Source organism: Lissotriton vulgaris, chromosome 3_1 (genome assembly GCF_964263255.1).
Source record: "Lissotriton vulgaris chromosome 3_1, aLisVul1.2, whole genome shotgun sequence".
Lineage (NCBI taxonomy): Eukaryota > Metazoa > Chordata > Amphibia > Caudata > Salamandridae > Lissotriton > Lissotriton vulgaris.
In genome coordinates, this window is record NC_141689.1 from 254,240,165 (window position 1) to 254,266,361 (window position 26,197).

The 26,197-nt window shown below is 44.8% G+C and overlaps 1 protein-coding gene across 3 annotated transcripts in view; it reads left to right on the top strand.

Annotated features, from left to right (window-relative positions):
- SKA1 (spindle and kinetochore associated complex subunit 1) overlaps nt 1-26,197 on the top strand; it is a 77,618-nt gene that overhangs the window by 4,095 nt on the left and 47,326 nt on the right. The window contains exons 2-3 of one of the 3 annotated variants that reach the window (XM_086960382.1): nt 22,202-22,395; nt 24,084-24,176. In XM_086960382.1, coding sequence (XP_086816508.1) covers nt 24,089-24,176 — 88 coding nt within the window. In that variant the 5' untranslated portion in view covers nt 22,202-22,395; nt 24,084-24,088. Of the gene's footprint in view, nt 1-22,201; nt 22,396-24,053; nt 24,177-26,197 lie in introns of all 3 variants that reach the window. The other 2 variants (XM_086960383.1, XM_086960384.1) reach the window with 2 other exon arrangements.

Sequence of the window (26,197 nt, forward strand, 5' to 3'; positions counted from 1 at the left end):
ACATCCAGCACATCCAGCACCACATCCACCATCACCACATCAACCACATCCACCATATTCAGCACCACCACCACATCCACCACCACATCCACATCCACCACCACTACCAGATCCACCACCACCACCACCACATCCATGTGTGTGTGAGTGTGTGGCTCTGTGTGTGTGTGGCTTTGTGTGTGTGGGTGCAAATGCAATAGGTCTCAAATTTGCGAGAGATTAAGCTATTGGCATTGTAAATGACAATGCCATTTAATTATCTGTTTTCAAAACCAACACATAAATAAAAAATGTGTCATTTACAATGCCAATAGCTCTAACTTTTGCAAAGGCGAGACCGTTGCATTGTAAATGCTTATTGTAGTAGTGCAGCTATTTTGAAAGCACACGCTGCAGACTTCCTTGTGTATCCAGTAGTTTTCAGGCAACATTAAAAGTATCGCGATAACTCTGATGGTTAATGTACCTGCTTGAGCGAGATCAGAGTTTTATCTAGTGGCAGTTTTAAGACCTTTAAGGTAGCGCAGAGGATAAAATATGCCCGCTTCAAAGGGCATGTACCATGCAGATCACAGAGCAGTATTTTATGTGCATAGCTTAGTGGGTTACTGCTTTTGTCACGGACATGCTTTTCTCACGGTGCAGTTCATAAGTCATAATCATAATGTAGGACAGTGCGCTATTAACTGTCATCAACGAGCTACATGCACGCTACAGGTTAGAAAGTATTATTTTTTTTAGAGTCTTTCAATATCCTGATGTTGCTAAAAAGGAATTTGTTTGGGTAGAAATAAATTCCTATTCGTAAAGCCAACCCTAGCCACTGTTAAGTTCTGAAACCTGGGTTTGTGCTTCTACACATCAAGCAGTCTTTAAAAAATGCCTACCAGTATGGATGACGTGAATCCTACACCTTGTATTTTCCTTTGTAACATATTCTATACACTGATTTACACATGTATTATTAATTTCCTCTGTATTTGTGTATGATGTAAAGTGCTCCGATATCCTACACTGGTATGAGAGGCACTTTGAAATATGCGAAATACATGTGAGAGAGGGGCTATGGAGAGATGAGACCGTGTTGGAGGGTGATAGTGTGGGAATAATTTAAGAGCCCCAACCAAGATTGTTGAATCCTGGTGCACTCTAAGGTCATTATTTACTAATTAAAAGCTAATACAATTGAATATATACTGAAAAATGTGTTCTAGATTGCCCCATTTTTGCCCACATTTTCTTTGGGGGTGGGGGCAAAACCATACTTGTAGTGGCCAGGGTAAATTGCTGCACTTACTATTCACCTTAGGGGGCTGGTCTGACAAAATGTGACAGGGCTGCTTTGGGTTACCAGTACAGCCCTGCCTGGTCGACACGCTGCTCCGCTGTCTGTCATAAAATACAAGAGGAATATTAAAACGGGTGCAATCAAACGTGACTTCCTTTAATGCCGAGGATAAGCATGTCACCTCTGCGATAGTGTTGTCTGCCTCCATAGCACATACGCAATACCACAGGTGTCACGATTGAACCCTTTAGCTGACCCTGCATAGTTTGGGTGGAGTTGTGGAAGCTTAACCATATGGAGATTTAAAATGTGGACGCAATCTTTAATGAGTGTCTGCTACAGCTTGCACTCAGGAGGGGTGGTAGTAAGGCTATATTTCATATCCATAGCAGGCAGATTTAGTGAGCTTATGTGTGACGTTTCTATATTTGCATTGTGCCATTATTGAAACCTCTCTGCACTTCGTATGTGCTGCTTTGGGTGGTCCTTTAATATTAGCTGACATCTATGGTCCACATTTTATTCTAACAACATGTTAATAGGAGTACCCCAACTTTTTTAAGGGGGTGGGGAGAGCGTGAGATATGCCAAAAGGTACTCTAAACGTATTATGATGCATACAAAGTGTTATAATTATGTTACAAAATGCCATTGTAGCTCCTTGGAATCTGCTTTCGACAACCCTTTGCGGGCCAACTATAACTGGCCTAATACTGAACTTGGGTTCTATATTCATATTCCATCTATATAAATCACCCTTTTCTGCAATTCAGTTGATACGCCATCTGTTGTACTGTATTCTTGTTGCACAGAGATAAAGAGGGCCTTACAACATTCAACTTGCTTGTTACTCAAACCATTTCTGCTCAAAACTTTACCTCTTTGATTTTAAAAGCTTAAGGAAGCTAGAACCCGGAATTGTAAGGTTTCAGCAAGACAAACAGCAGGAAACAACTACGAAAGCCAAATAAGAAAGTGCTTAAAGTGAAAAGGAATAAGAAAGCACAGTTACATGGACTGGTTGTTTCTCCAAACCACTTCAAATTAGACTACTTAATGTGTCTGCTGGTGACAAAAGTGGTCGAGTGACTACAGCTACTCTAAAGCTGGCAGGCATAAATTCCATAATATGACCACAAAGCACTCCCATTTTGTTGGTGTCTCGAAGGGCATGCACTCCTTGGCCTTTCAGCCAATTAGTATTGCTGTAACAGAAAAGGGTTTACATGAGCTGGTCAATCGATAGCCATAAAGTATTCCGTCTTTTAAGTGGCAAGCTTTCAGAATCTGCGAATGTCTCTGATGAGTGGTCACACTTATTCTGGACCTTGTTTGAAATTGACTCTAACTACACTGTCTGAAATGAACGCGTAATGGACTGCACCCAAGGTTATGGACTGAATGGCGAGTGGAGGTAGGGCAGAAAGGTAAAACTTGCTCTTCGTGCGAACGTTATTCTGACAGAGAAACGGTAGTGACAACTATATAACTTTTATTCTCTGACCCTACCTGTTCCATACGTCATTAAATAGACACTAGATTTCTGTAAGATGACACACTATATTTTAAATTATTTGATGAAAACATGGTCAGATGTGTCCACTGACCTTCAAATAATGCAATGGTGTAATACATATAATAGTTATTTTATTCCTTGATGAACACTGTAGTCAATGCACGCACAATTAGTAATTAATAAATCTTGGTCTGTCTCGTCATTAATGTGTTTTTGTAGGCGTTTTAATTTTTTATACAGATCAGTGTCGAGAAGGTCTTTTGTAATTGTATATGAGTAGAGACACTATTTCTGTGTAGTATTTCGTTTGTCTTGGACAACAAACCGTGTAGTATGAGTAAAATCCTCTCCAGATATTTTTAGTGACTTGTGTTTATTAATGTCTGTGCTGAAGGGCTGTAAATTTGTTTGCCCTTGTGAACAGTTGACCACTGCTTGGCCTTCTGAGGCTGTTTTGTTGGGTAGTATTATTAACTGGTTATGTGGCTTCAATGAAATCTTGTGAACTTGTGGGTGTGGTATGTGAAAGCTACTGTGGCTGATATCCGATTATGTGACCATGCACACATGTTTCCCTTAAAAAGTAAGCTGCAGTGGCATAGACACAAACTGCTTTCGGAGTCTGGGTGCCCTTTAAGAGTGGTGTAGTGTCTTTCGGCCAGATTCATCAAGCTTAATTGCGCTCGTAAAGGGCCAGATTCTGAGAATCTGGCCCTTAGCGAGACCAATTTTTGCATTTGGGATTCATCATCCCAAATGCAAAATTCGCAAAATAAAGAATTCGCACATTTGCGAGGAATTGCATTTAAGGAATCTCTATTTGAGATTCCTTAAATGCAATTCATGATCCATTTTAAAATTGCGAAATAGCCATTTTGGTCCGCTATTTACCGCGAGGTCAAACCTCGTGGTAAATAGCGAAAACTTAGAAAGATGCATTTAAATGCATTTTTCTAAGTTGCATGTTACACACACACATGTCCTTTGGACATGTGTGTACGCAACACCAATGTAGATTACATTTCAGGGGTGCTACAGGGTGTCCTTGGACACCCCCGGCACCCTTGAAATCGCATCCTTATTTGCGATTAGCAAATTCCTAATCGCAAATAAGGAATAACTCTCCATTCATTCCTCTCCATTCATTCCTATGGGCCTAAGGCCCATAGGAATGAATGGGGAGTTATTCCTTATTTGCGATTAGCAATTTGCTAATGGCAAATAAGGAGGCTGTAGGAATCGCAATTTATTTTGCGATTTCTACATGAATCCCGATTTGCAAGTCCTTAATAGCGATTCCTCAATAATCACTATTAAGGACTCGCAAATCGGGACATTGATGAATCTACCTGTATGTGTTTGGTTTTAAAGAGCAGTTTCTCCATTGTATAGTTAAGTAGTGATTCATATTCGTTAATGTCATTAACGTGATGTATCTCATACTATCAGCGTTCATTGTGGAGAACTATGTGCGCAGGATTGAGCTGTTGCTTTTGTTTCTTTAGGAGTTGATAATGTCCAATTCCAGGTGTGTTCAGACCATTATGTTAAGGGGTGTTGTTAGCCAATTATATAGTTTTGAGCTGGTATTGTGCTTGAGTCTGTATTAAGTTTGACCGATCTTTAAGCTAATGCCCTGTGAATTGTACCAATATGTAGTTTAGTGAAAGCATGTGAAAGTGTTATTGAAGTGGCAATTCTTTGCTAGCTGTATGTATTTGATGTTATTTGTGCATGATGATACCAATTGGCCTGTCTAATGTGTCCTGTTTGTGTCTAGCGGAGCATAAATATATCTGGATATGATTAAGAGGCATTTTTGGAAAGTAAGTGCTGTTGGAAGTTCAGTGGCAGTCGCCCATACTGCATATCGAAATTGTGAGAAGAACAGTTTAATGTGATGTTTTGGTGCTTGTGTGGTATATCATGTTGCTATGTGTAGGTGAAAATGTCGTAATAGATTACTGTGATATATGTGTAGTGATGGATGTTAGTTGTTTGATCAAGAATGTTCTGTTGGATCATGGGTTGCCCTGTTGTGGAAAAGAAAAGTGTGCCACACTTATAATCATAAATATATTGGACCATATACTTGAGATAAAAACCACTTAATGAGTAAGATGGTATATTGCAAATTCTTGCACATGAGAAAGCAGCAAAAGGGATGACATTGTTTTCCCATACCTTGGCTACAACAGGGTGTCGGCATAGCTGTCCTAATGGCTCAGGCCCAAGTTGTACTGGTTTGGCAAAGGATTCTCAGGGAACAATGGAAGTGGTGTAATACAGACACCCCCTCAGACTTGGCCCATCTGCAGTGAGAATCACAGTGCTTGAACTACCTTGGGGTCAGAATATATCACAATCGGACTGACCTCTTTGAAGGAAATGTGGGGCGAGTTCTCAAAGCGTTTTGGACGTCCATCGACTTTTGGAAGATGCTGCTTCTTTCATTGGCAGGCAGGAAAGCACTCCTGAAGATGATGGCCATTCCTGTCTTCTTTATTTATTTGGAACGCTCCCCAGATGGATCCTGCATGCATTCTTTCAAGAGTTAGACTCATTGCATTCATCTGGAGGCCACGACGTAGGCTGGTGGCGTTGGCAACGATGCAGCACCCGGTGACGCCGGGTAGGTTGGCGGTTCCTGATTTCGAGACGTATTATAGCCCAACAGCAGTGGCTGATCAGGGGGTTGGCACAGAGGCGAAAACCAGATCGACCTCTGGATCCCTTTGTGCCACCCTTGTTGGACCTCTTCCGAGTATTCCTCCGGGTGAAAAGATCGGCTGGGGCTGACCCGCAATAACTCAGAGTGCTGGCTAAATGCTGGAACAAAGGGCTACAGAAGATACAAGTTAAGACTCCCTACTCACCTGAACTGCCTTTGGAGATGCTGAAGGCACTTCCACATGGCGTCAATTGCCGAGGCCTTGATCACTGGATTGAGGCTGGGGCGACGAAAGTAGGAGACCTTTATAGAGATTCGAAGATGCTCCTATTTTAAGAGCTTCGCACGGAATTTGATATGCCCCGGTGGCATTTTTTACTGCATAGAGCGCTAACATCTGCGATAAGCAAATATTGACACACAGGAACCAAGGAACCGTTGGTGCTACAGAGCCATCTATACTTTACTCTATCTGCAGGCCCATAAAGACAGTTTCTTGCTTGTACAGAGCGCTATACACAGATCAACAACTACACTCCCTGTGGAAGGAGGAATTGGGTATTCCAATCATGGCGGAGGACTGGGATAACATCCTGGCTAGAACACTTAAGGTCCAGAGGAATGCACGTTTTAAGCTTATTAACTACTACATCCTCCATAGATCTTATCTGACCCCGGAACGCATAGGTAGATATTTCCAGATAGATGACACTGCATGCCCTAGATGCGTGGAGGGGAGGGCACTCGTACTACATATGTTCTGGACATCTACCACACTGCACGCGTTCTGGGAAGAGATTCTCCACATGATCGAAATGATTATCGAGAAAGAGGTCTCCCATACCCTGGGGTATTGCTTGCTAGAATGGTTCCCCCACATGTCTAAGACGAAAATTACAGGCAAATAGCAAGACTCCGCGTTTGTCCTAGCCAAGCGTAAGATAGAGAGAAATTGGAAAACACCTAGGGGCCCCCGTATACACACGTGGAGGTACGAGATGATGAAATGGGCAGGGTGTGAGGGAAGACTACTGCTGCGAGAGGCTAAGAGAGGGGTTGGGAAAATTGATATAGTCCAAGCTTGGCAGACATGGCAGATAACTTATCAAACCCAGAGTCGGACACACCTATTGTGTTGCCTGCAGGTTCGCCATGAGTTTCTCCTGATAGGTGAAGCCTTTCATATGTGGGCCTGGTCTGTTGTTCCCCGCGTGCCGATTGAAAAAGAATGATTGTTCATGAATCTTCCACGTTCCCTTGATTTATTTGCTGTCACACTCCACAACTTCACTGCTTATTGATATTGTTACACTGGTATACTGACTCATGGGGGATATAGGGGGAATAGTTTGAGAGATTATTGTGTGACATTGCCATGGTTAGGGCTGGACAATTCACTCTCCCACTCGCATTGTAGGACGAGCTATTTTAGGGACTACTCACAGAGTTGAAAATCCTCTAACTTCAGTCACAGAACAAAAATAATGACTTTTGACCTCTGTCTCTGATAGCAGCAGAAGCAAAATAACATGATTCAAAGACCTCTTTATTACTCACAAAGTGAAAGAGCAATAAAAATGCTCGTAAATCTTGTTATCTTGTCACATTTGCTGGCATTCAGAGACCGGGTTCAAAAGTCGGGTTGTCTTCATACATTTATTTTTCTTTCTATGACTTAAGTTACAGGATTTTGTAACATGAACTGTGTGACAATTGAACTGTGCAAAGCATGTTAAATGAAAGGCTGTAAGATGTCAGGCGTTTTTTTTATAAAACTACACTAAAATAGCTTTATGAACTGTTGAAACATTTCAAGTATATATCTCTAGTTATGAAGACCCATTTTGTAATTTTGTGGTGAAAAAAATATTCTTATAGGATCAAAACAAATTAGAAAACTTTACTTGGTGATGAGCCAAATTTAAATATTTATGCTGAAACCCAATTTCCAAACATTGTTTATGCACTATTACCAGTAAAACTACATGTTAGTGGGAACTCTTTGTGGCCATTTCAATAGAAAAGATGCTATCTGTAAATGACCGTGCATTACCACATCATGCTTTGCTAATATATTTATGAAAGGTGAGTTTTTAAACATGAACTGAGAATTATTTCTGCTCTTGCCCAGATGACAATACTATTAGTGAGCTAAGAGGCAAGCCCGGTATCATGTGTACCCTATATATGGGCTTGATTCTTGTTATACACGGAGCAAACATCGAGTCTAGTAAATAAAATGAGTTTTTTTGTATAGCAGAAATAGCGAAATTGCATATTTGAAGGTGTTCTCTTATGTGATAATAAAGACAGTGACGGCTCCATAACACAAAATATTTGCCAACTGATCACTCAATTTACGACCAGTTCACCGGGCAAGTACATTACAGTTAGGTCTAGTAGATCATTAAAGTTACATTTTTATGATTTTTCGAGCCCTGCTACTGTTAACATATACAATGTAACTTCATAGATTCGGATTGAACAACAACGAAGGCAGTGAATGTGGGGTTGAATATCTGAAATAAAATCAATAAAATCTGTTTACAAAAAAAATCAGTGGAAGGTGTATTGTGCCTTAGTGTTATCACCAATATGGAGAGGGCACATCTGAGTAATCTAAAGGGACAGAAGTGACAAGTTGAGACAGTGGCATGATAAGAGACCTTAGAAAAGGCTCCTACAGCCTACAGCTGTAGGAGTAATAAAAAGTTATGCAAGGGAGCAGAAGTAATAAACACAATGGCAGAAGGTGTAAAAAGACATAGTGAAAACCTAAGTCATAGTTCTAGCTCAAATGCGACAAACCACTGAAATTCACCAGTTATAGTTAACAAACCACACAACACTGAAACGCGAGCGCTCAGTTGGTTCCTGTCTCCTGAGGCGGAAAGCCGGGAGTAGCAGCATTTGATTGTGATTTCATGTTTTTAAAACTATTACTTTTAACTTAAAGCACTCTTGTACTTAAGGGCGCCGTGCAGCGGACCTAGCGCTCACGTGACCCCCTTCTACCGGCTTCCATCGCCGCTGGCCACGCCCACTTGTAGGCCACGCCCCCTTCCCGCCCTTCTTAAGCGCTGAAACGCAAGCTCTCAGTTGGTTCCTGTCTCCTGAGGCGGAAAGCCGGGAGTAGCAGCATTTGATTGTGATTTCATGTTTTTAAAACTATTACTTTTAACTTAAAGCACTCTTGCACTTAAGGGCGCCGTGCAGCGGACCTAGCGCTCACGTGACCCCCTTCTACCGGCTTCCATCGCTGCTGGCCACGCCCACTTGTAGGCCATGCCCCGTTCCCGCCCTTCTTAAGCTCTGAAACGCGAGCGCTCAGTTGGTTCCTGTCTCCTGAGGCGGAAAGCCGGGAGTAGCAGCATTTGATTGTGATTTCATGTTTTTAAAACTATTACTTTTAACTTAAAGCACTCTTGCACTTAAGGGCGCCGTGCAGCGGACCTAGCGCTCACGTGACCCCCTTCTACCGGCTTCCATCGCCGCTGGCCACGCCCACTTGTAGGCCATGCCCCGTTCCCGCCCTTCTTAAGCTCTGAAACGCGAGCGCTCAGTTGGTTCCTGTCTCCTGAGGCGGAAAGCCGGGAGTAGCAGCATTTGATTGTGATTTCATGTTTTTAAAACTATTACTTTTAACTTAAAGCACTCTTGCACTTAAGGGCGCCGTGCAGCGGACCTAGCGCTCACGTGACCCCCTTCTACCGGCTTCCATCGCCGCTGGCCACGCCCACTTGTAGGCCACGCCCCCCTTCACGCCCCTAAGGCCTCCTATTTCAATGTGCAACTTCAGAACGTGCAGCGGACGTGCGCAGCGGGCGCGCCGTTTGTGCGCCGAAGGCGCGCCTAAGGCAAGCCCGTCTGCGCCCGTCCGCGGCCGGACGAGGCTAGGGGCACGACTCCATGCCAAATTAACATCGTACTCTTCTGAGGAGCTCACCACCCTCCAAGGCCACTGGCCACTCTCAGAGTCTGTCCGCAGTCACATTGCCTTATTAGGGCTTGCCCCTTCATCTATGCCAACACCAGCGTTGCCTCCGCCGGCTTCACCGCCACTATGCTCTTCCACGCCTGACCCCCCTACCCCCCACTCCTTCATTATCTGTTCTTCTGCTCAACACCAGGTCAGCGGTCAAACACCATCATGAGCTGTTTGTCCTGCTCGATTCCGAGAAGCCCAACCTACTGCTCCTGACCGAAACCTGGTTTTGTGATTCTTCCCTTCCCGCACTTTTGGCTGCCCTCCCCCCTCCTATGTTGCTTTGCGCGCCGACCGCCCTACAGGTAGGATAGGCGGTGGTGTGGCTTTAATTGCTCGGTCTGAATTTAACTTTCAATTTCTTCCCATCCCCCCCACTGAATTCCTTGCAGTCCTCTCCCTCTCCTTTTCCCCTCCAATCACATGCCTCTTGATGTATCGTCCACCCCAGCCTTCGTCTTTGTTTTTGCTAGCATTTCAAGACCTATTGGCCACCCTGGCGGTCAACTATGCCTCGGTCTTGGTGCTAGGCGATTTTAACTACTGGCCCTCGGACCCTTTTGAGTGCACCGCATCTAAAGAATTTACCGAATCTCTCCTCTCTTTAAACTTTGTCCCTCACATATCCGTTCCCACACATTCTCATGGTCACATACTTGACCAGGTTTGGTCCCTCAACCTTCCTGTTTCCCCGGTGTCTGTATCTCCCTGTCCCTGGTCCGACCATGCCCTTATCTCTTTTTCCATCTTTCTCAACCCGGTGTCTAAGGTCCCACATGCCAAAAACACCTGGGCGCGGAATTGGAACCGAGTTGATCTTCCCTCCTTGACCTCCCTGCTTCGGAACTGCATTCCGACCCTCTCTGGTCTTTCATCCAACTCTCAAGCCATCGCTATCAATACCTGGCTGGCTGGAGGTTGTGACTCGGTTGCTCCTCTACGCCGTATTTCCACCCGATGACCCAAGGACTCCAACAGGTGGTTCAACGACCACCTAAAAGAACCAAAACTGACAGTATGGCAAGCAGAGAGGCAATGGAGAAGAAACTACTGTCCCTCATCAAAAACCCACTATCTTACATTACTTACTGAGTATAAAAAAGCCATCCTAGCTGCCAAAACCATCTATTTCTCAGCAAAAATAACGACAGCCGAAAACAAACCTAGGGAGATTTTCGGTATAGTGAACGACCTAGCCTTTTCCGACAGAGCCTCACCCCAAATCCCTCCAACCCAGCCCCTGTGTGACCAATTAAACACCTACTTTCTGGACAAGATTGCAACCATCAAGGCCAACATACCCCTCCCCTCCTCTACCTTTGTTGATCCTTCCCCTCCCACGGTACTTTCCTTAACAGTTCCCTTACGCAGGGAGTGGTGATCCCCGCTCTTAAATCAGCCACAATAGTGCCCATTCTAAAGAAGCCCGGCGCTGACCCGTCCATCTCAGCCAACTACCGCCCCATTTCCCTGCTGCCCTACTTGGGCAAGGTGCTTGAGCGCCATGTCACCTCGGTACTCAGCGCCCACATAGAAGCAAATGGGGGTCTGGCGTCTCGCCAGGCCGGCTTCCGCCCCAGGCACTCTACCGAATCAGTCGTGGTGTCGGTCCTAGACAACCTCAGGAAGGGCATGGATCATAACAAACACCAGGCGCTGGTGCTCCTCGACCTCTCCGCCGCCTTTGACACGGTGGACCATACCATCCTACTGTCACGTGTCAAGGCGGCGGGAATTGAGGGATCAGCCCTGGTCTGGCTATCCTCCTTCCTGAGGGACCGCACCCAGGCGGTTCGGCTGGGGGACTTCACGACTACCCCACTTCAAGTCACCTGTGGTGTTCCCCAGGGTTCTTCTCTTTCTCCCTTATTGTTCAATCTATACATCTTTCCTCTAATCTTTGCACTTCAGCAGCTGGAGGTCACCGTGTACAATTATGCGGATGACCTCCAGCTCATCTTTAACCTTTCCTCTTCTCCCCTTTCTGCCTCAAATTTCCAGTCTACTATGATTTTCATCAGGGACTGGATGAACCACAACCACCTCAAGCTGAACCCGGACAAAACCGAGTTGGTTCTCACCGGTGGTTCCTCCAGTCCCTGGAACTCTCTTTTCTGGCCCTCCTCTTTTTGTCCCTCCCCCACTCCTTCCTCCACAGTTAAAACCCTGGGTGTCAAAATGAACAATCAACTCACCTTACACTCACAAATTAGCTCTGTGGTCTCTTCCTGCTTCCTCACTCTTCGAACCATCCGCACTGTCTCCCGTTTCTTTTCCCCCCAGGCACTTAAGTTGATCATGTCCGCGCTGGTGATTTCGCGGCTGGACTATGCCAATGCCCTGTACAACGGCATCCCAGCATACAGCCTGCGGAAGCTCCAGATGGTCCAGAACCAAGCGGCCCGGTTGGTGTATGGTCTCCCACGCTTTCACCACTCTACACCCCTCCTCAAGGAGCTTCACTGGCTTCCTGTCAAGGAACGCTCCCTTTTTAAAACCGGCTGTATGGTTTTTCAGGCCCGCCAGGGCACTGCCCCCGCCTTCATTTCCTCTCTGATCAATGAATATGTCCCGATCAGAGAGCTTCGCTCTTCTTCTAAGTCCCTCCTGCAAATCCCACGTTTCAAACGTAAAAAGTGGGGTGGAGCCAATTTTTCAACCTTGGCTCCCACATTCTGGAACTCCCTCCCCGACCACCTACGTTCTGCCACACAATATTCCTCCTTCCGCAAAGACCTAAAAACGTTCCTGTTTAAACAGGCCTTCCCCGTGTAACTTGTCCCTCCTTGCTCTGCGACAGGTTCACTCCGTCCTCAGTTGTTGGACCTACCACTATAGCGCCAAGAAACCGTACGGTGAACGCTGCGCTCTACAAATGTTTTAAATTCTAAATTCTAACACGAATATTGCACCGCCCGCTATGTTATGCTTCTGCTAATTATGTTTTAAGTATGGCAGACACCTTGGGGCATATATACAAGCCCCTATCGCCACCACAACGTCACTTTTTCCGACGTGGTGGAGATAGGGGCTTAACCTTATTTACAAGGCAGCGGTAAGCCACTTTATGTCGCTTAACGCAGACTTGTAAGTAAGGCCCCCTTTCACACTATGGTTAGCGTGTAAGGGGTGGGCAGTGGGTGTTGCGGTGGGCGTCCACCGCAACACCCATTGATATGGACGCTGCCTCCTACGTACAAGGGCAGCGCACATAGGAGACAGCGCCAAAATTAAGACCAGGGAAAACCTGGTCTAAATTTGGCGAAACGAGGAGAAATGCATTATTTCTCCTCATTTTTGCTTTTTTCACGGAAAAAGCAAACTGCCATGGATTGTTTATGTACAGGAAGGTTTCCCTTCCTGTACATAAACAATCTGTAAAAAAAAAAAATCCATTTTGTGTTTTTTTCATGTGTAATGCATGATGCAGCACGCACAAAAGTGACAAAATGGCATTTTAGGATTGTTTAGGTGCAGGAATGCAGGAGAAACAATCCTCCTCTGCACGCAGACACCCTTGCACTATACTATGGTGCAAGGTAGCGCCAGCGCAGGGGGAAACGCAAGGCTGCACCATATCCTTGGCAATATGGTGCAGCCTTGTATTTCAGAGGTAGCGGAGTGAGGCGTTAAGCCATGACGGCTAACGCCTCACTCCGCCACTTCCTCGCACATTTACCCCCATGAGTTTAGGCATGTATTGTGTGCTTTGGTAGCTGTATCCAATGAATTTCAGTGGTTTGTTGCTTTTCAGCCAAAAATATAACTCGGTTTTAGGTTTCACCTGCAAATCTATTGTATTTAAAAGGGGCTTTATCCTGCCTTTGCTTTTCACTAGTTCCTGTGCTTGCCACTTACTTTTCCTCCATTTCTATTGGCTGTGGCATACTATTTCCTGTTGTTCCTTGTGTGTTTCTCTTATCAGTGTCCTGTGACCCAATTACTGTGTTCAGCCACTTCGGTAGAACTTCTTTTAAGCATGTCCGCACCCCTGCTGTCACTACAAGATCTACACCCTGGCATAGTCAGCCTTTCAGCTTTGATTAGCTTCTGGTCACATGACTACTCATGTGTTTCTCTCCATGAGCTTAAAAACGGCGTTCATAGGTGTCCCAGGGGGGGTTGCTCAGCTTGTACCTGCCCTTCAGTTTTGACCGAACTCGGGGTAAACACAAAGGTCGGATCTTTGAGTAAAGATTTTAACGAGGGTTTTATTGGAATATAGGTCTTCTTCTGCATAACAATTAAAGAGATCAGGGAGAGAGAGTTTCAGTCTCTTATAAAGGGAACGTAACCAAAGTTCAATAACTGGGTGTTCCGGGTACTTCCGTCGATACCAAAGGTGGTCCCAGCTGTCTCTGAGGAGGGTTTCCGCACTTGGCTGTTCCGCCGGTAGCTGAGGTATTCCTCGTCGGGACCGCAGGAACCCAGAAAGCAAAAAGGGAGGAAACTAACGGTTACTGGGACGTCCAATACAAACAGTGGAGGGAAGAGGGAGTGAAGGGAACCAAGTGACAGTGAACTTTACTAACGTCACGAAGTGCTCTCAGTGCTCGTGAAGGAAGGGGCACATGGGACGCTAAGTACACTCGGCAGCGGTTATTACTCGGTAGGGACGCTACTCCGTCCGACCCACCCCGCTACTCGGCCCCGTACCTTGTTAAGCCACGTTCCTCCCTCGGGACCGTGGCGGGGCGATGCACCGAAACGTTGGCCTCCTGCCTTGATGATATCAGCTGGGCTTGTCTGCACTCCGTCCTCCTCCAGATACACACTCGCGTTGTTCCTTCTTCTCTCCACACCGTCTTCCCCCAGGGAAACGCCGTCCCTCGATGTTGAAACGCTTCCGCCTTTTGACGTCGCTCCGTAGAGGGGGGGGGGGGAGCTGCGGCAACTTTGTTGTTCCAGTTAAAGGCGCCAGGTCTCGTTTCAGGTGGTATCCAGCAATCGTCCTGTTTCTCTCTCCACTCGTTCTCTGGCAGCCTTGGGGACAATGGGCAAGGTGAGAGGGGAGCGGCGGACCACCACTCCGGGTCATTTCGGGGTTCTCCTAGCACCCTGTCACATACCTCCCCCCCTGGCTTCTCCCGATCGGGGAGAGGAAAGACCCGGGACAGAAAGTCTGCGTTCCCATTGTCTTTGCCTTTGCGATGCTGCACAATGAAGGAGTAGGGTTGCAGCGATAGAAACCACCGAAGTACTCTAGGGTTCTGGCTACTGTTCTGGTGGATCCATCTCAAAGGGGCATGGTCAGTATGGAGGACAAATTGGGTGCCGTCTAAATAATACTTCAATTTATCGATGGCCCACTTGATGGCCAGCGCCTCCTTCTCGATAGTGGAGTAGTGACATTCTCGTGGAAACAATTTCCGGCTTACATACAGTACCGGATGTTCAGTCCCGTCCTCTCCAACCTGGGACAATACTGCACCTATCCCCACATTAGAGGCGTCTGTAGCCAGTATAAAGGATTTTGTGTAGTCGGGTGATAGCAATACTGGGGCTGTAGTCAGAGACCTCTTTAAAGATTGGAAGGCTTCTACAGACTCCTGTGATGGATGTGTGAACCGTTTGAGCGGGACTTCTTTTCGTAGGAGATCTGTTAGGGGGGCAGCTGTCTCTGCAAATTTAGGAATGAACCTACGGTAGTACCCTACCAGCCCTAGAAATGCCCTTATGTCTCTTTTAGTGGCGGGGAAGGGCACCTTCTCTATTGCTCTGATCTTTTCGTTTTGGGGAGCAATGGCCCCGTCGCCCAAAACATATCCCAGGTAGTTGACCTTAGTGAAGGCTGCTCTTGACTTTTTCGCATTAATATGCAGACCGGCTTTCCGTAAGGCTGAGAGAATGGTCTGCAAGTGTCTCATGTGTTCATTCCAACTGTTGCTGTATATAACGATGTCATCCAAGTAGGCTGAGCTGCAGGTGGTGTATGGCCGCAGTACTTGGTTCATGAGACGCTGAAAAGTCGCTGGAGCCCCATGAAGGCCAAATGGGAGGACAGTGAATTCATACGAGCCTTCGTCTGTAACGAAAGCGGTCTTCTTCTTGTCTTCCTCACGAAGAGGCACTTGCCAATACCCCTTCGTGAGGTCAATGGTGGTGATATAACTGGCGTCTCCTATCTTCTCCACCAACTCATCTACCCGGGGAATCGGGTAGGTGTCGAAGTGGGATACTGCATTTAGCGCTCTGAAATCCATGCAGAATCTCTTCGACCCATCTGGCTAGGGGATCATAACGATCGGAGATGACCAGGGGCTCTGGGACGGACGTATTACTCCCAATTGGAGCATCTCAGAGACTTCTTTCCTTACGGCTTCACGGCGAGCTGCCGGAATTCTGTAGGGCCGTTTTTTCACTATCTTCCCTGGTAAAGTTTCAATCCGGTGTTCTACCAGAGTGGTTCTTCCAGGAGTATCAGAAAACACATCAGAGAAGGGGGCCAGTATCTCCTGTAACTCTTGTTTCTGTTCGATTGTTAACTACTCATTCACCACAAGCTGCTGTAGGGATGACTGTGAAGTTGCTGATGGTACGACCATGTGGTTGTCTTTAGGCGCGGGCCCCAACCACTCCTTAAGTAGGTTGATGTGGTATGTTTGTGTTTTCTTGGCAGTTATCCTTAACCGGTATGTAGTTTGCCCTATGGCTTCAATTACTTGATAGGGGCCTTGCCATTCACTCTTGGAACTGTTGCTGATGGAAGGAAGAAGAACTAGAGCCCATTTTCCTACAGGAATCTTGCGTAGCCTCTTCCCCTTGTCGTAGTTCATTTTGTTTCTCTCTTGTTGACGGTCCAGTGAGGAGTGAGCTAACTCCCTGAGCTTCCCCAGCTTATTTCTCAGCTGTGTCGTATATTCCAGCATTCCTTTCTTGTCTTGTTCTTCCTCTGTCTCCCACATTTCTTTGGTCATTTCCAACAGTGACCTGGGAAGGCGGCCGTACAACAATTCAAAAGAAGAACAGCCTAGGCTGCTCTGTTTTTGGGATCGGATCACGAAAAGGGCCAGGGGTAGCAACCTGTCCCAGGATGGTCCTTCTGCGCTCAACATCTTTTTCAAGGTCAGTTTTAGGGTCTGATTGTACCTTTGGACGAGACCATCCATCTGGGGGTGGTATACTGAGGTCTTCAGGTGTTTGACGTTTAGAAGTTTGCATACCTCCTTCATTAACTTGGAGGTGAAGGGGGTTCCCTGGTCGGTGAGGACCTCTTTCGGAAAACCCACCCTGGAGAACAACTCCACAAATTTCTCAGAAATGGCTGAAGTCGTAGTGGTACGTAAGGGAAAGGCTTCCACGAACCTGGTGGCGTAATCGACAACAACCAATGCGTATAGGTGACCTCGGGGAGTCTTCAGTAGAGGGCCTATGAGGTCCATGCCGACCCTTTCAAAGGGGGTTCCTATTATCGGCATCCTCTGGAGAGGGGCGGCCGTTGGTCTTTGCGAGTTTCTCTTTTGGCATATCTCGCATCGGGCACAGTAGTCCTGCACATCTTTATATATTCCGGGCCAAAAGAAATGTCGGAGAACGACATCCGTGGTTTTCTCCTTGCCTGTGTGTCCGGCCGTTAGATGTGCATGGGCAAAGAATAAGACCTGCTCTCTAAAGGACGTTGGAACCAACAATTGAAGATCCCCATCACTCTGTGCTTGTCGGTACAGTAAGTCTTTCTTGATCAAGAACCTGGGATATGTCGGGCTGGTGGTGCCTTCGCTAGCGTGGGCGCTTTCCCTGGCGTTATATAATGTCCGGTCTTCAGCCTGCGCAAAGCGGAAACTCTTGTCCATAACCCACGGTTCGGGAGAGAGGTAGGTGGCTTTGGGAGAGGGAGACGGGATCAGGGTTTCCCTAAAAAGTGAAAGGAATTCAGGGTTATCTGTCCCCAGAATCATGTCCTCTGGTAGGGAGTCCACCACCCCCACCCTGACCTGGCAAGGATCTCTTTGGGGCAAGTATAGTGTTAATTCAGCTACCGGGTATGGTTTTACATCGCCATGTACGCAGCGTATGTAAACTGTGGCCGGGGTAGAGAACTGTTCAGGTTTAACGAATCGTTCCTGGACCACCGACTGTCGGCACCCGGAATCTAGTAGAGCTTTTACTATGAGTTCGTTAAGCTTCATACTCACATAAAATGCGCTACCCAGCTCGGCCGAATACATCACGGTCCTTGGGAGGTAGCCCACTTCCATGGGCTCTTCGGGAGTTTTTTTCCTAGGGCACAACCTGGCTATGTGGCCCCACTCCCCACATTCGAAACACTGGGGGCCCCCTGTTCATGGGGAAGATCATTCCGGCTGGACGGGACCGCAAAGCTTCAGTCCCTACTTTGGGTTTCTTGTCCGGCTTCCCCGGGACTATCGATTTCTGAGACTTTTCTGTTTTGTCGGCGTCCCATACTATCGTCTGGGGCTGGGCTCTGGCGAAATGAGACGCCATCTCAATGGCTTGGTTCACGTCCAGACTGGCATGTTGACGTAACCAACGCTGGGTTGCATAAGGCAGAGCCTCCATGAACTGCTCTAGGTATACTTTATTTAGTATTTCCTCCTTGGTGCACACATCGGGTCTTAGCCACTTGTCGGCGGCCATCCTTAGTCTGAAGAAGAGGGTCTTCGGATTCTCTCCTGGGGCTCCCCGCTCTTTTCTGAATTTCACTCGGTAGGCCTCCTGATCTAGGCCTAAATGGTCAAGGATGACTTCCTTAATAGTCTTATAGGCGGTGTTCCCTAAGGGGTTCGCGGCTTGATAGGCCGACTGGGCCTCACCAGTGAGAAGAGGAGCCAGGAAAAATGGCCACTTTTCTTCAGGCCATCCCATAGCCCCGGCTGCCCTCTAAAAATTGAGGAGGAAAGCGTCGGGATCCTCTCCGGTTATGTATTTTTGTAGGGCCACACCTGCATGATGAAGGGAGACTTGGCGTACTTCTCCCGTTATGACTTGTGTGGGAGGCGGCACATTCTTAAGGCCTTCGAGTTGGGCGGTGACGGTGGATTTAATCAAATCCCTGTCTGCTTGGGCGGACTGTATTTGTTGCTGTACTGCCCATTCGAGCTTCTCCTGGCCTTTTATGATGTGGTCAATAAGGGCTTCCATCTCGTTCTGGCAGATGGTTGGTGTTTCTGATCCCACTTCTGACACCAGTTGTCCCAGGGGGGGTTGCTCAGCTTGTACCTGCCCTTCAGTTTTGACCGAACTCGGGGTAAACACAAAGGTCGGATCTTTGAGTAAAGATTTTAACGAGGGTTTTATTGGAATATAGGTCTTCTTCTGCATAACAATTAAAGAGTTCAGGGAGAGAGAGTTTCAGTCTCTTATAAAGGGAACGTAACCAAAGTTCAATAACTGGGTGTTCCGGGTACTTCCGTCGATACCAAAGGTGGTCCCAGCTGTCTCTGAGGAGGGTTTCCGCACTTGGCTGTTCCGCCGGTAGCTGAGGTATTCCTCGTCGGGACCGCAGGAACCCAGAAAGCAAAAAGGGAGAAAACTAACGGTTACTGGGACGTCCAATACAAACAGTGGAGGGAAGGGGGAGTGAAGGGAACCAAGTGACAGTGAACTTTACTAACGTCACGAAGTGCTCTCAGTGCTCGTGAAGGAAGGGGCACATGGGACGCTAAGTACACTCGGCAGCGGTTATTACTCGGTAGGGACGCTACTCCGTCCGACCCACCCCGCTACTCGGCCCCGTACCTTGTTAAGCCACGTTCCTCCCTCGGGACAGTGGCGGGGCGATGCACCAAAGCGTTGGCCTCCTGGCTTGATGATATCAGCTGGGCTCGTCTGCACTCCGTCCTCCTCCAGATACACGCTCGCGTTGTTCCTTCTTCTCTCCACACCGTCTTCCCCCAAGGAAACGCCGTCCCTCGATGTTGAAACGCTTCCGCCTTTTGACGTCGCTCCGTAGAGGGGGGGCGGAGCTGCGGCAACTTTGTTGTTCCAGTTAAAGGCGCCAGGTCCCGTTTCAGGTGGTATCCAGCAATCGTCCTGTTTCTCTCTCCACTCGTTCTCTGGCAGCTGTGGGGACAATGGGCAAGGTGAGAGGGGAGCGGCGGACCACCACTCCGGGTCATTTCGGGGTTCTCCTAGCACCCCGTCACAATAGGAGTAAGGGTGTTACACACCTCTTCATGTCAGCTGATGCAGCTATCATTCCAGTAGGCTTCTCATTTGTAAGTTTTTTTTGTGTGCGGCGTTTCCCTCAATAGTTTTATTGCCTGCAAAATATTTATTTACTTGTAATTTAAGTTTTTTGCTTTCAGTTTATTTGCTGCACCAGCGGCTTTGTTGTTCCTCTCCTCAAAATAGCAGCGGGAGCAAATGGGTCTTTGTTTATACTCCTGGTCTGTTATTATATATATATTTTGTAATTTAGCTTCATATTCCCTCTTTTTCTTGGACAATAGCAGTCCTGTCTTTTCTTTCTGCATACTAGAAGCGTTATGACCCTCTCGCTTTGTTTTATCATTGTGTCCCTATGTGGGTTTCCCTTATATTGCACAGACAACTTGTTTAAATTCTTAATACACTATAAAAGTGTTTGCACTTTTGTGCTGCTCATGGTCTGTTGAAAACATTGGGTGTTGGCAATAAGCTTTATTGATCTACTTTTTCTTGCCGTAAGAGCGGCTTGAATTTTACTTTCGGTATGTGAGTAACGTTACAAACCGCTCCACTTGTTTCTGCATCCCTATGGAGGTCTCATTTACTTTTTATATATATGTTTCACTTTGTTTTCACTTTTCAAATCGAACGATGTCATATTGCACTTTCTCATAAACTATCATGTTTATTGAATAATACTCCACACAGGTGACTTTTCTCAGTTATTGTAATTTTTTTCGTTTCAACACCTTTCCTTTTATTATAGATCACTTGTTTTTGATTGCACCCCGTGTAACTGGTTTCAGATGCAGGCTTTATTTATTTATGACATACATTTTAGCTCTATATGAGCTTTTTTGGGTCTTTTGATTGTATCACATGAAGTCCTTTCGCATTCAGCTGTGTTTCAGTGGCCTCACTTTTAAATCCTTGTCTTTACACATGTTCTAACTCCATGTTTCCTGATTTTTGCTCTTTTCTCTTTTGCATATTATGCTCGACAAGAGTGGTCTCTATGTCATCACCCTTTGGATCACCTTACCTTAGTTTTCTTCAGTTTGTGCTTTTGCACACTTTTGATTGTAAAGCTACAATGCAGCCTTTTGACTTTCGTCTGCACAGTGCTTGCACCGTGCTTGTGATTAGTTTTCACCTGCACAGCCTGTTCTGCTCGTTTCTTGCCCTCTTTTTGCCATTTCTGTTAATTGTTTGCCCTCTGGTTTGCTTTTTACTGCTAATTTCTTGCCCTCCGTTTGGCTTTTTCTGCTCTTTTCTTGCCCTCTTTTTGCTTTTTCTGCTTGTTTCTTGCTCTTTGTTTTGCTTTTTTAGGCTCATTTCTTGCCCTTTTTTTTGGGTGTTTCTTGCCCTCTGTTTTGCGTTTCTCCTCGTCTCTTGCCCTCTTTCTGCCATTTCTCTCCTTCCGCCACCCAGCGCCTCTTCCCAGGACACCCTGCCTGGCGGACTTCAGAAAGAAACTCAAGTCCTGGCTCGCATGAGATTTTGTTATGTTATGTTATGTTATGTTAACCGGGACTTATAGAGCGTATGCTCATCTGCAGGTCTCTTAGCGCTGCGAGAGAGTGACTAAAGGCCAAATGTACAAGTTCACCACCACCCAAATACTCTTAGGGGTGACAGTATTGCGCTCCACAAATGAGGATTGATTGACTGATTGAAAGTTATATGGATACCAATGTTACTGATAAAAAATGTATGTACACAGTAAAACAATATTGAAATAATAACCGCATGCAAGAAACAAGTCACTTGCGTTGTGATGTGGCATAGAGCACCAATGCCTGAATTGGCTTAGTATGTTTACGCTGATTTCAATTATAAAACTGTACACTGCATTTGTCAGTACTTAATACAGAATATTAATACAGCAGATCCACTTATTAGTCGACGTGACATTAGACAATTTCTTCACGTGGATAAATCAAAGAAGTGAAGATATAAAATGTACAATGTCCAGTGACACTCTTTCAATGAACTTCCTAGACTTGACTTTCAAAACGGAAGATATGTGAAGTCTTTAGTCGTAGCCAGAATCCAATTCTAAAACATCTCCTTTAAATCATGTAGGCTGTTTTGCTGCCCCCCCCACAGTCCTGATGAAGACCCTTATGTGACGCCCCACGTGCGCTCGTCTAGGGTTGAAACGTCGACTAATAAGTGGATCTGTTGTATTAATATTCTGTATTAAGTACTGACAAATGCAGTCTACAGTTTTATAATTGAAATCAGCATAGACCACGCCAAATTATTGTTTTACACTTCTCTTTGTATATAATAATTGTACAGTTTTTGTTGCGCCGTAAGCACTGAGCACTACAAGTCACTATTTGCACCATTTGTTCACTGTTTGTATAGTCAATTTTTTGTACAGCCTATCTTTAAAACAATACATGATATAAGAATTTATAAAACAGTACATAAACACACAGTTGGCCTTGGATTCTGTTGTTCACTTAACAATTCTACATAATTTATGAGAAGGTAAAAGAAATATTGTGTACCCGAATGAACCAACTGTTTATAGAATTCATTAATTGCCCAGGTTCATAGGGATACTGGGTTTACCCCATTTTTGACTTTACTAGTATGTTTACGCAGCATATTCTTCCATAGGTTGGACCATTTTAATTATGAATACTTTGAATGCATTTGGAGGACCGAGACGAATTATACCGTTAGGAACTGTGCTTAATTTGTGCCAGTAGTGGCAGTTCGTCGCAACAGCACTCGGGCGACCACCTAACTCCAGGACGCCACACACACTGCCTTCAATCCTGTACGTTCCACCTGCAAATTGCTCTTTTCAGGTATGTTAGTCTAATTAGATCAATAGAAATGAATTAGATCAATAGAAATGAAGCATTACTTTATCACATAAAATTAATTGGGTTGTCACATAAAAGTCTAGAAGTGGATTATATATAACTGTTATCAATCGCCTTTACTATTGCCACGGTACTGCTGCCTCATGTTTCCAATATGGATTAGCACTTATTTTTGTATCTATGAGACTTGCTGCACAACAGCTACTTCTGCTGTGGAACTTACCTAAAAAACATTGACAAAACCATTGGATTTTGCAGAGGCCGAAAACAATTCATAAGACTTCAATGGTGTTTCTTCCACTTATATTGCTCAACTGCTCACCATGCTAAAACTTTAAAAAAAAGTTATTAATAATCACATAGGTGTAACTTATTGCATTTGTTATTGCTTGTTTAACTGTATTTGTTCCTGTGAATTTCAGTGTTTTTTAATGCTGTACTTAATTTTAAACCGTGCTGAGCATTGCCTTTTTAGTGCCTATGATGTCACAATATTTATACCAATAAATAGCAACACTTAAAACCGCAATGTAATTAAATAACAACACATACTCAAACCAATACATAATACTACATTCATAATCATCTCTTTCATAGTGCTATGGGCACTGTGGTATGTAATTTCCCCGGTACAATTATTTACCTTTCTGTAATTCTATCTGTCACATCAAGTGTGGTTCATGAGCAATGCATATGTTGTGCAAGTTACAATTTGCATAAATGTTGTGCAGGTTATGAATTGTGGGCCTAACCACAAGCTGCACATTTCAGTTGCTTTTCTGTTTTAATTCATTATCTTAACTGCGGTTTTAAGTAAATTATCATTTTTTAAAGTGTTCCGAGATCCTTTGCATGTGCACAACTATTTAATGCTCATGAGCATCTTATAGATATATTGTGTCCATGTATATAGTTGTGTGGATATTCCTCTACTGTATGTACTACCTATTTAATGCTCATGAGCATCTTATAGATATATTGTGTCCATGTATATAGTTGTGTGGATATTCCTCTACTGTATGTACTACCTGTTGTGGCATGGTTCTAATATGTATAATTTAGGCCATTCTTGATCCTTATTTACAAAATGTTTTGTGGGACAGTTGCAAACGCTTCTTTAGTTAAGTGATAATCTCTTGCGTTCAATCTTTTATCAGGTAATTCATTGTGCTCCTGTGATTGCTACAAGAGGAAGTCTACAACACCAGCTTTTATACCCTTTTATACCACCTTTTATACCCTTTCCCTCTATCCTGTAGAGTTCCTGTATGAGTAAACATGCATAAACCCTCTGTGCTTATTGCCCACAATGCTTATGCATTCTGAACACACTGCCACAGTGCTTCATTAATCATAAACCTCCTGTTAAGAACCTCATTAATCCCTTTCCATTACATCAACATAGGTGCACTCAGACTTCAGTGTTTGATGGTGACAGTGGAGTCCATGTTTAAAGTCGCTAAACTTCCAAAACAACTATAAAGCTTCGCATTTGGTAGAATGTGTACTATTCATATGCCAGTATCGTTACATTTCATGTGATTGGCTGTCACTTATTAAACCACATTTACATTTAAATGCCATAGGTTCAAAGTAACTAGCTGTACCTTTCCCAATTTCCTTTGCCATTTTTTACTTAGTTTTGAACAACCAATATGTTTGTGCTGTAGGAGATATGGCATCTGCAGATTTGGAAGACTTATGCTTTCACATCAACAATAAGATTTCTACGGTCAAGAAGATCCTACAATTAAGAAATATCGGTAAGAAAAGCTCTGACATTGTTGAATAATTTCGAACTGTAATTTTTAATTTTATGTGTGGGTCTCTACTTAGTAAAGTCTTAAGTATCTCCTCAACACAATCTTTGATCTATTTAAAGTATTTCTGCAAAGTTCAGAGACCTTATGTTTTAGAGAGAACCAGGTGCTCTGATTCACGTTTCATTTAATGATTGTCGCCAATGCATATAGGTAAAGTAGAACTTTCTATTTTACTCAGATGTTTGGTAGTTCAACCAGTGTCGAGGGCTAGCTATATTTTATACGCTTTCTCTGTGCCAATGCTGCCTAGAGTATTTTCTATGCCCTTCCTTAGACATTCCTGCCATCCACTTTAACCAGGATAATTGCTTGACACCATACCTGCTAAAGACTTTCATGAGAACTTGGTTGTTTTAGGATCTAATCTTTTTATTTATATATTTATAGGCCTTGACACATGCAATCGCTTAAATCAAGCAGCCAGTGAGGAAGGAAAAATAACGCTACTGGATATCAACCAAAGCTATACCTCCTTCTCCAGGAATTTCAATGCCACAACACATATAGTTTGAACAAGAACAGGTCCTATCATGCATACTACTCCCTAGGTGACTCAATGCCCCATGTATTTCTTGTTAGCTGCTTCTTGATCTGCTGTCCCGCCAGCAAGCGATTGAGAGCAGTCTGACGGTATGATCTCAGATATTTAGGGCACATAGGTTTCATAAATTTGCTGAAAAGCAATTCAAGGAATAGATGTACAAGCCTCTAACTTTTGGACAAGTGAGAAGACAACTTTTCCTTCTTCGATGAAGACCCATAATCTCTAAAACACCCGGCCGGTCTACCAGTTCCACGGTTCTTGTTTTACCCCATATTGTGATTAAACAGTGCCCAGTAGCACACAAGGGCAGAGACTTCAATTTCTCCGTCAATGAGAAGCGTGGGCATGTTTACCTTTATGGATATAGGCTGGGAATGGAGGGGCACATTCTTCAAATATAGATTAGTGCGCATCAAGAACAGCTATTCAGAGTCTCATACAGTGCCCAAGAAGGTGCAACAGTGCTTCAGTGCTCACACACAAACTGGAATGGCATGGGGAGCAAAAAAACGATGGATTTCGGCCCAGATCTCTGTATTTGGGTGAATTTATGACATTGTTCTGCATTCTGCCCATCAACTGTTCTTTTGCATTGTGTCACCCCGAGTGGGACGGGTATGCCCAGACGTGCCACTGGAAGTCAAGCTATCCTGGTTGATGAGGGTTGAAAACCTGAAACCGGTCCTAGGATGCTTGTTTCCATTCCAGGGAGGACCTGGCCTGGCAGTTCTGGCTGGACTGTTCCCATTGGGCGCAGGGTCAAGACTGATTTGCATATGGGTGGGTTCAAATTAGAATGGCGTATGGAGCAAACAAAAAAAACACGATGGATTGAGGCCCAGATCTCTGTACTGGGGTGAATGTATGACATTGTTCTGCATTCTGTCCATCAACTGTTCTTTTTGCATTTCCCACATATCTGGCAGCACATCTCCTATTTTCGTGAGTCCCACCTGTGTAGCTTAACCGGTGTGTATTTACCAGGGCTTTGTGGTGCATGTGGGTTTATAGACTGGTGCATAACTAGGGCTCCCTGTATTATGGGATTTATATTTCAGCCATTTTCCTCTATATTGATCCATATTTATTTTTAGCGCTTCATACCTGTATTTCTTTTGGGGTTTGAGAAAATGAATCTGCAATGAGGATATTAACACACTTATTTAGCCAATTGCATTTGTATTCCTGATGAATTTTACTGCCACAAGAAGCCATGTATAATGCATCTCTTACATGCATTTCAGTTTTTATGAAAACAATAGCATTGCAGTACAGATACATGAACATCGTAGTTGCTTAAAGCTTCATTAGGAAACACCCTGCCTGGCATTCTCCACAGCAATTTGCCTGGCAGCCATGAAAAAACCCATTGTGAGTCAAATAAATACAGACAAATACATGGTTTTCTGTCTGTATT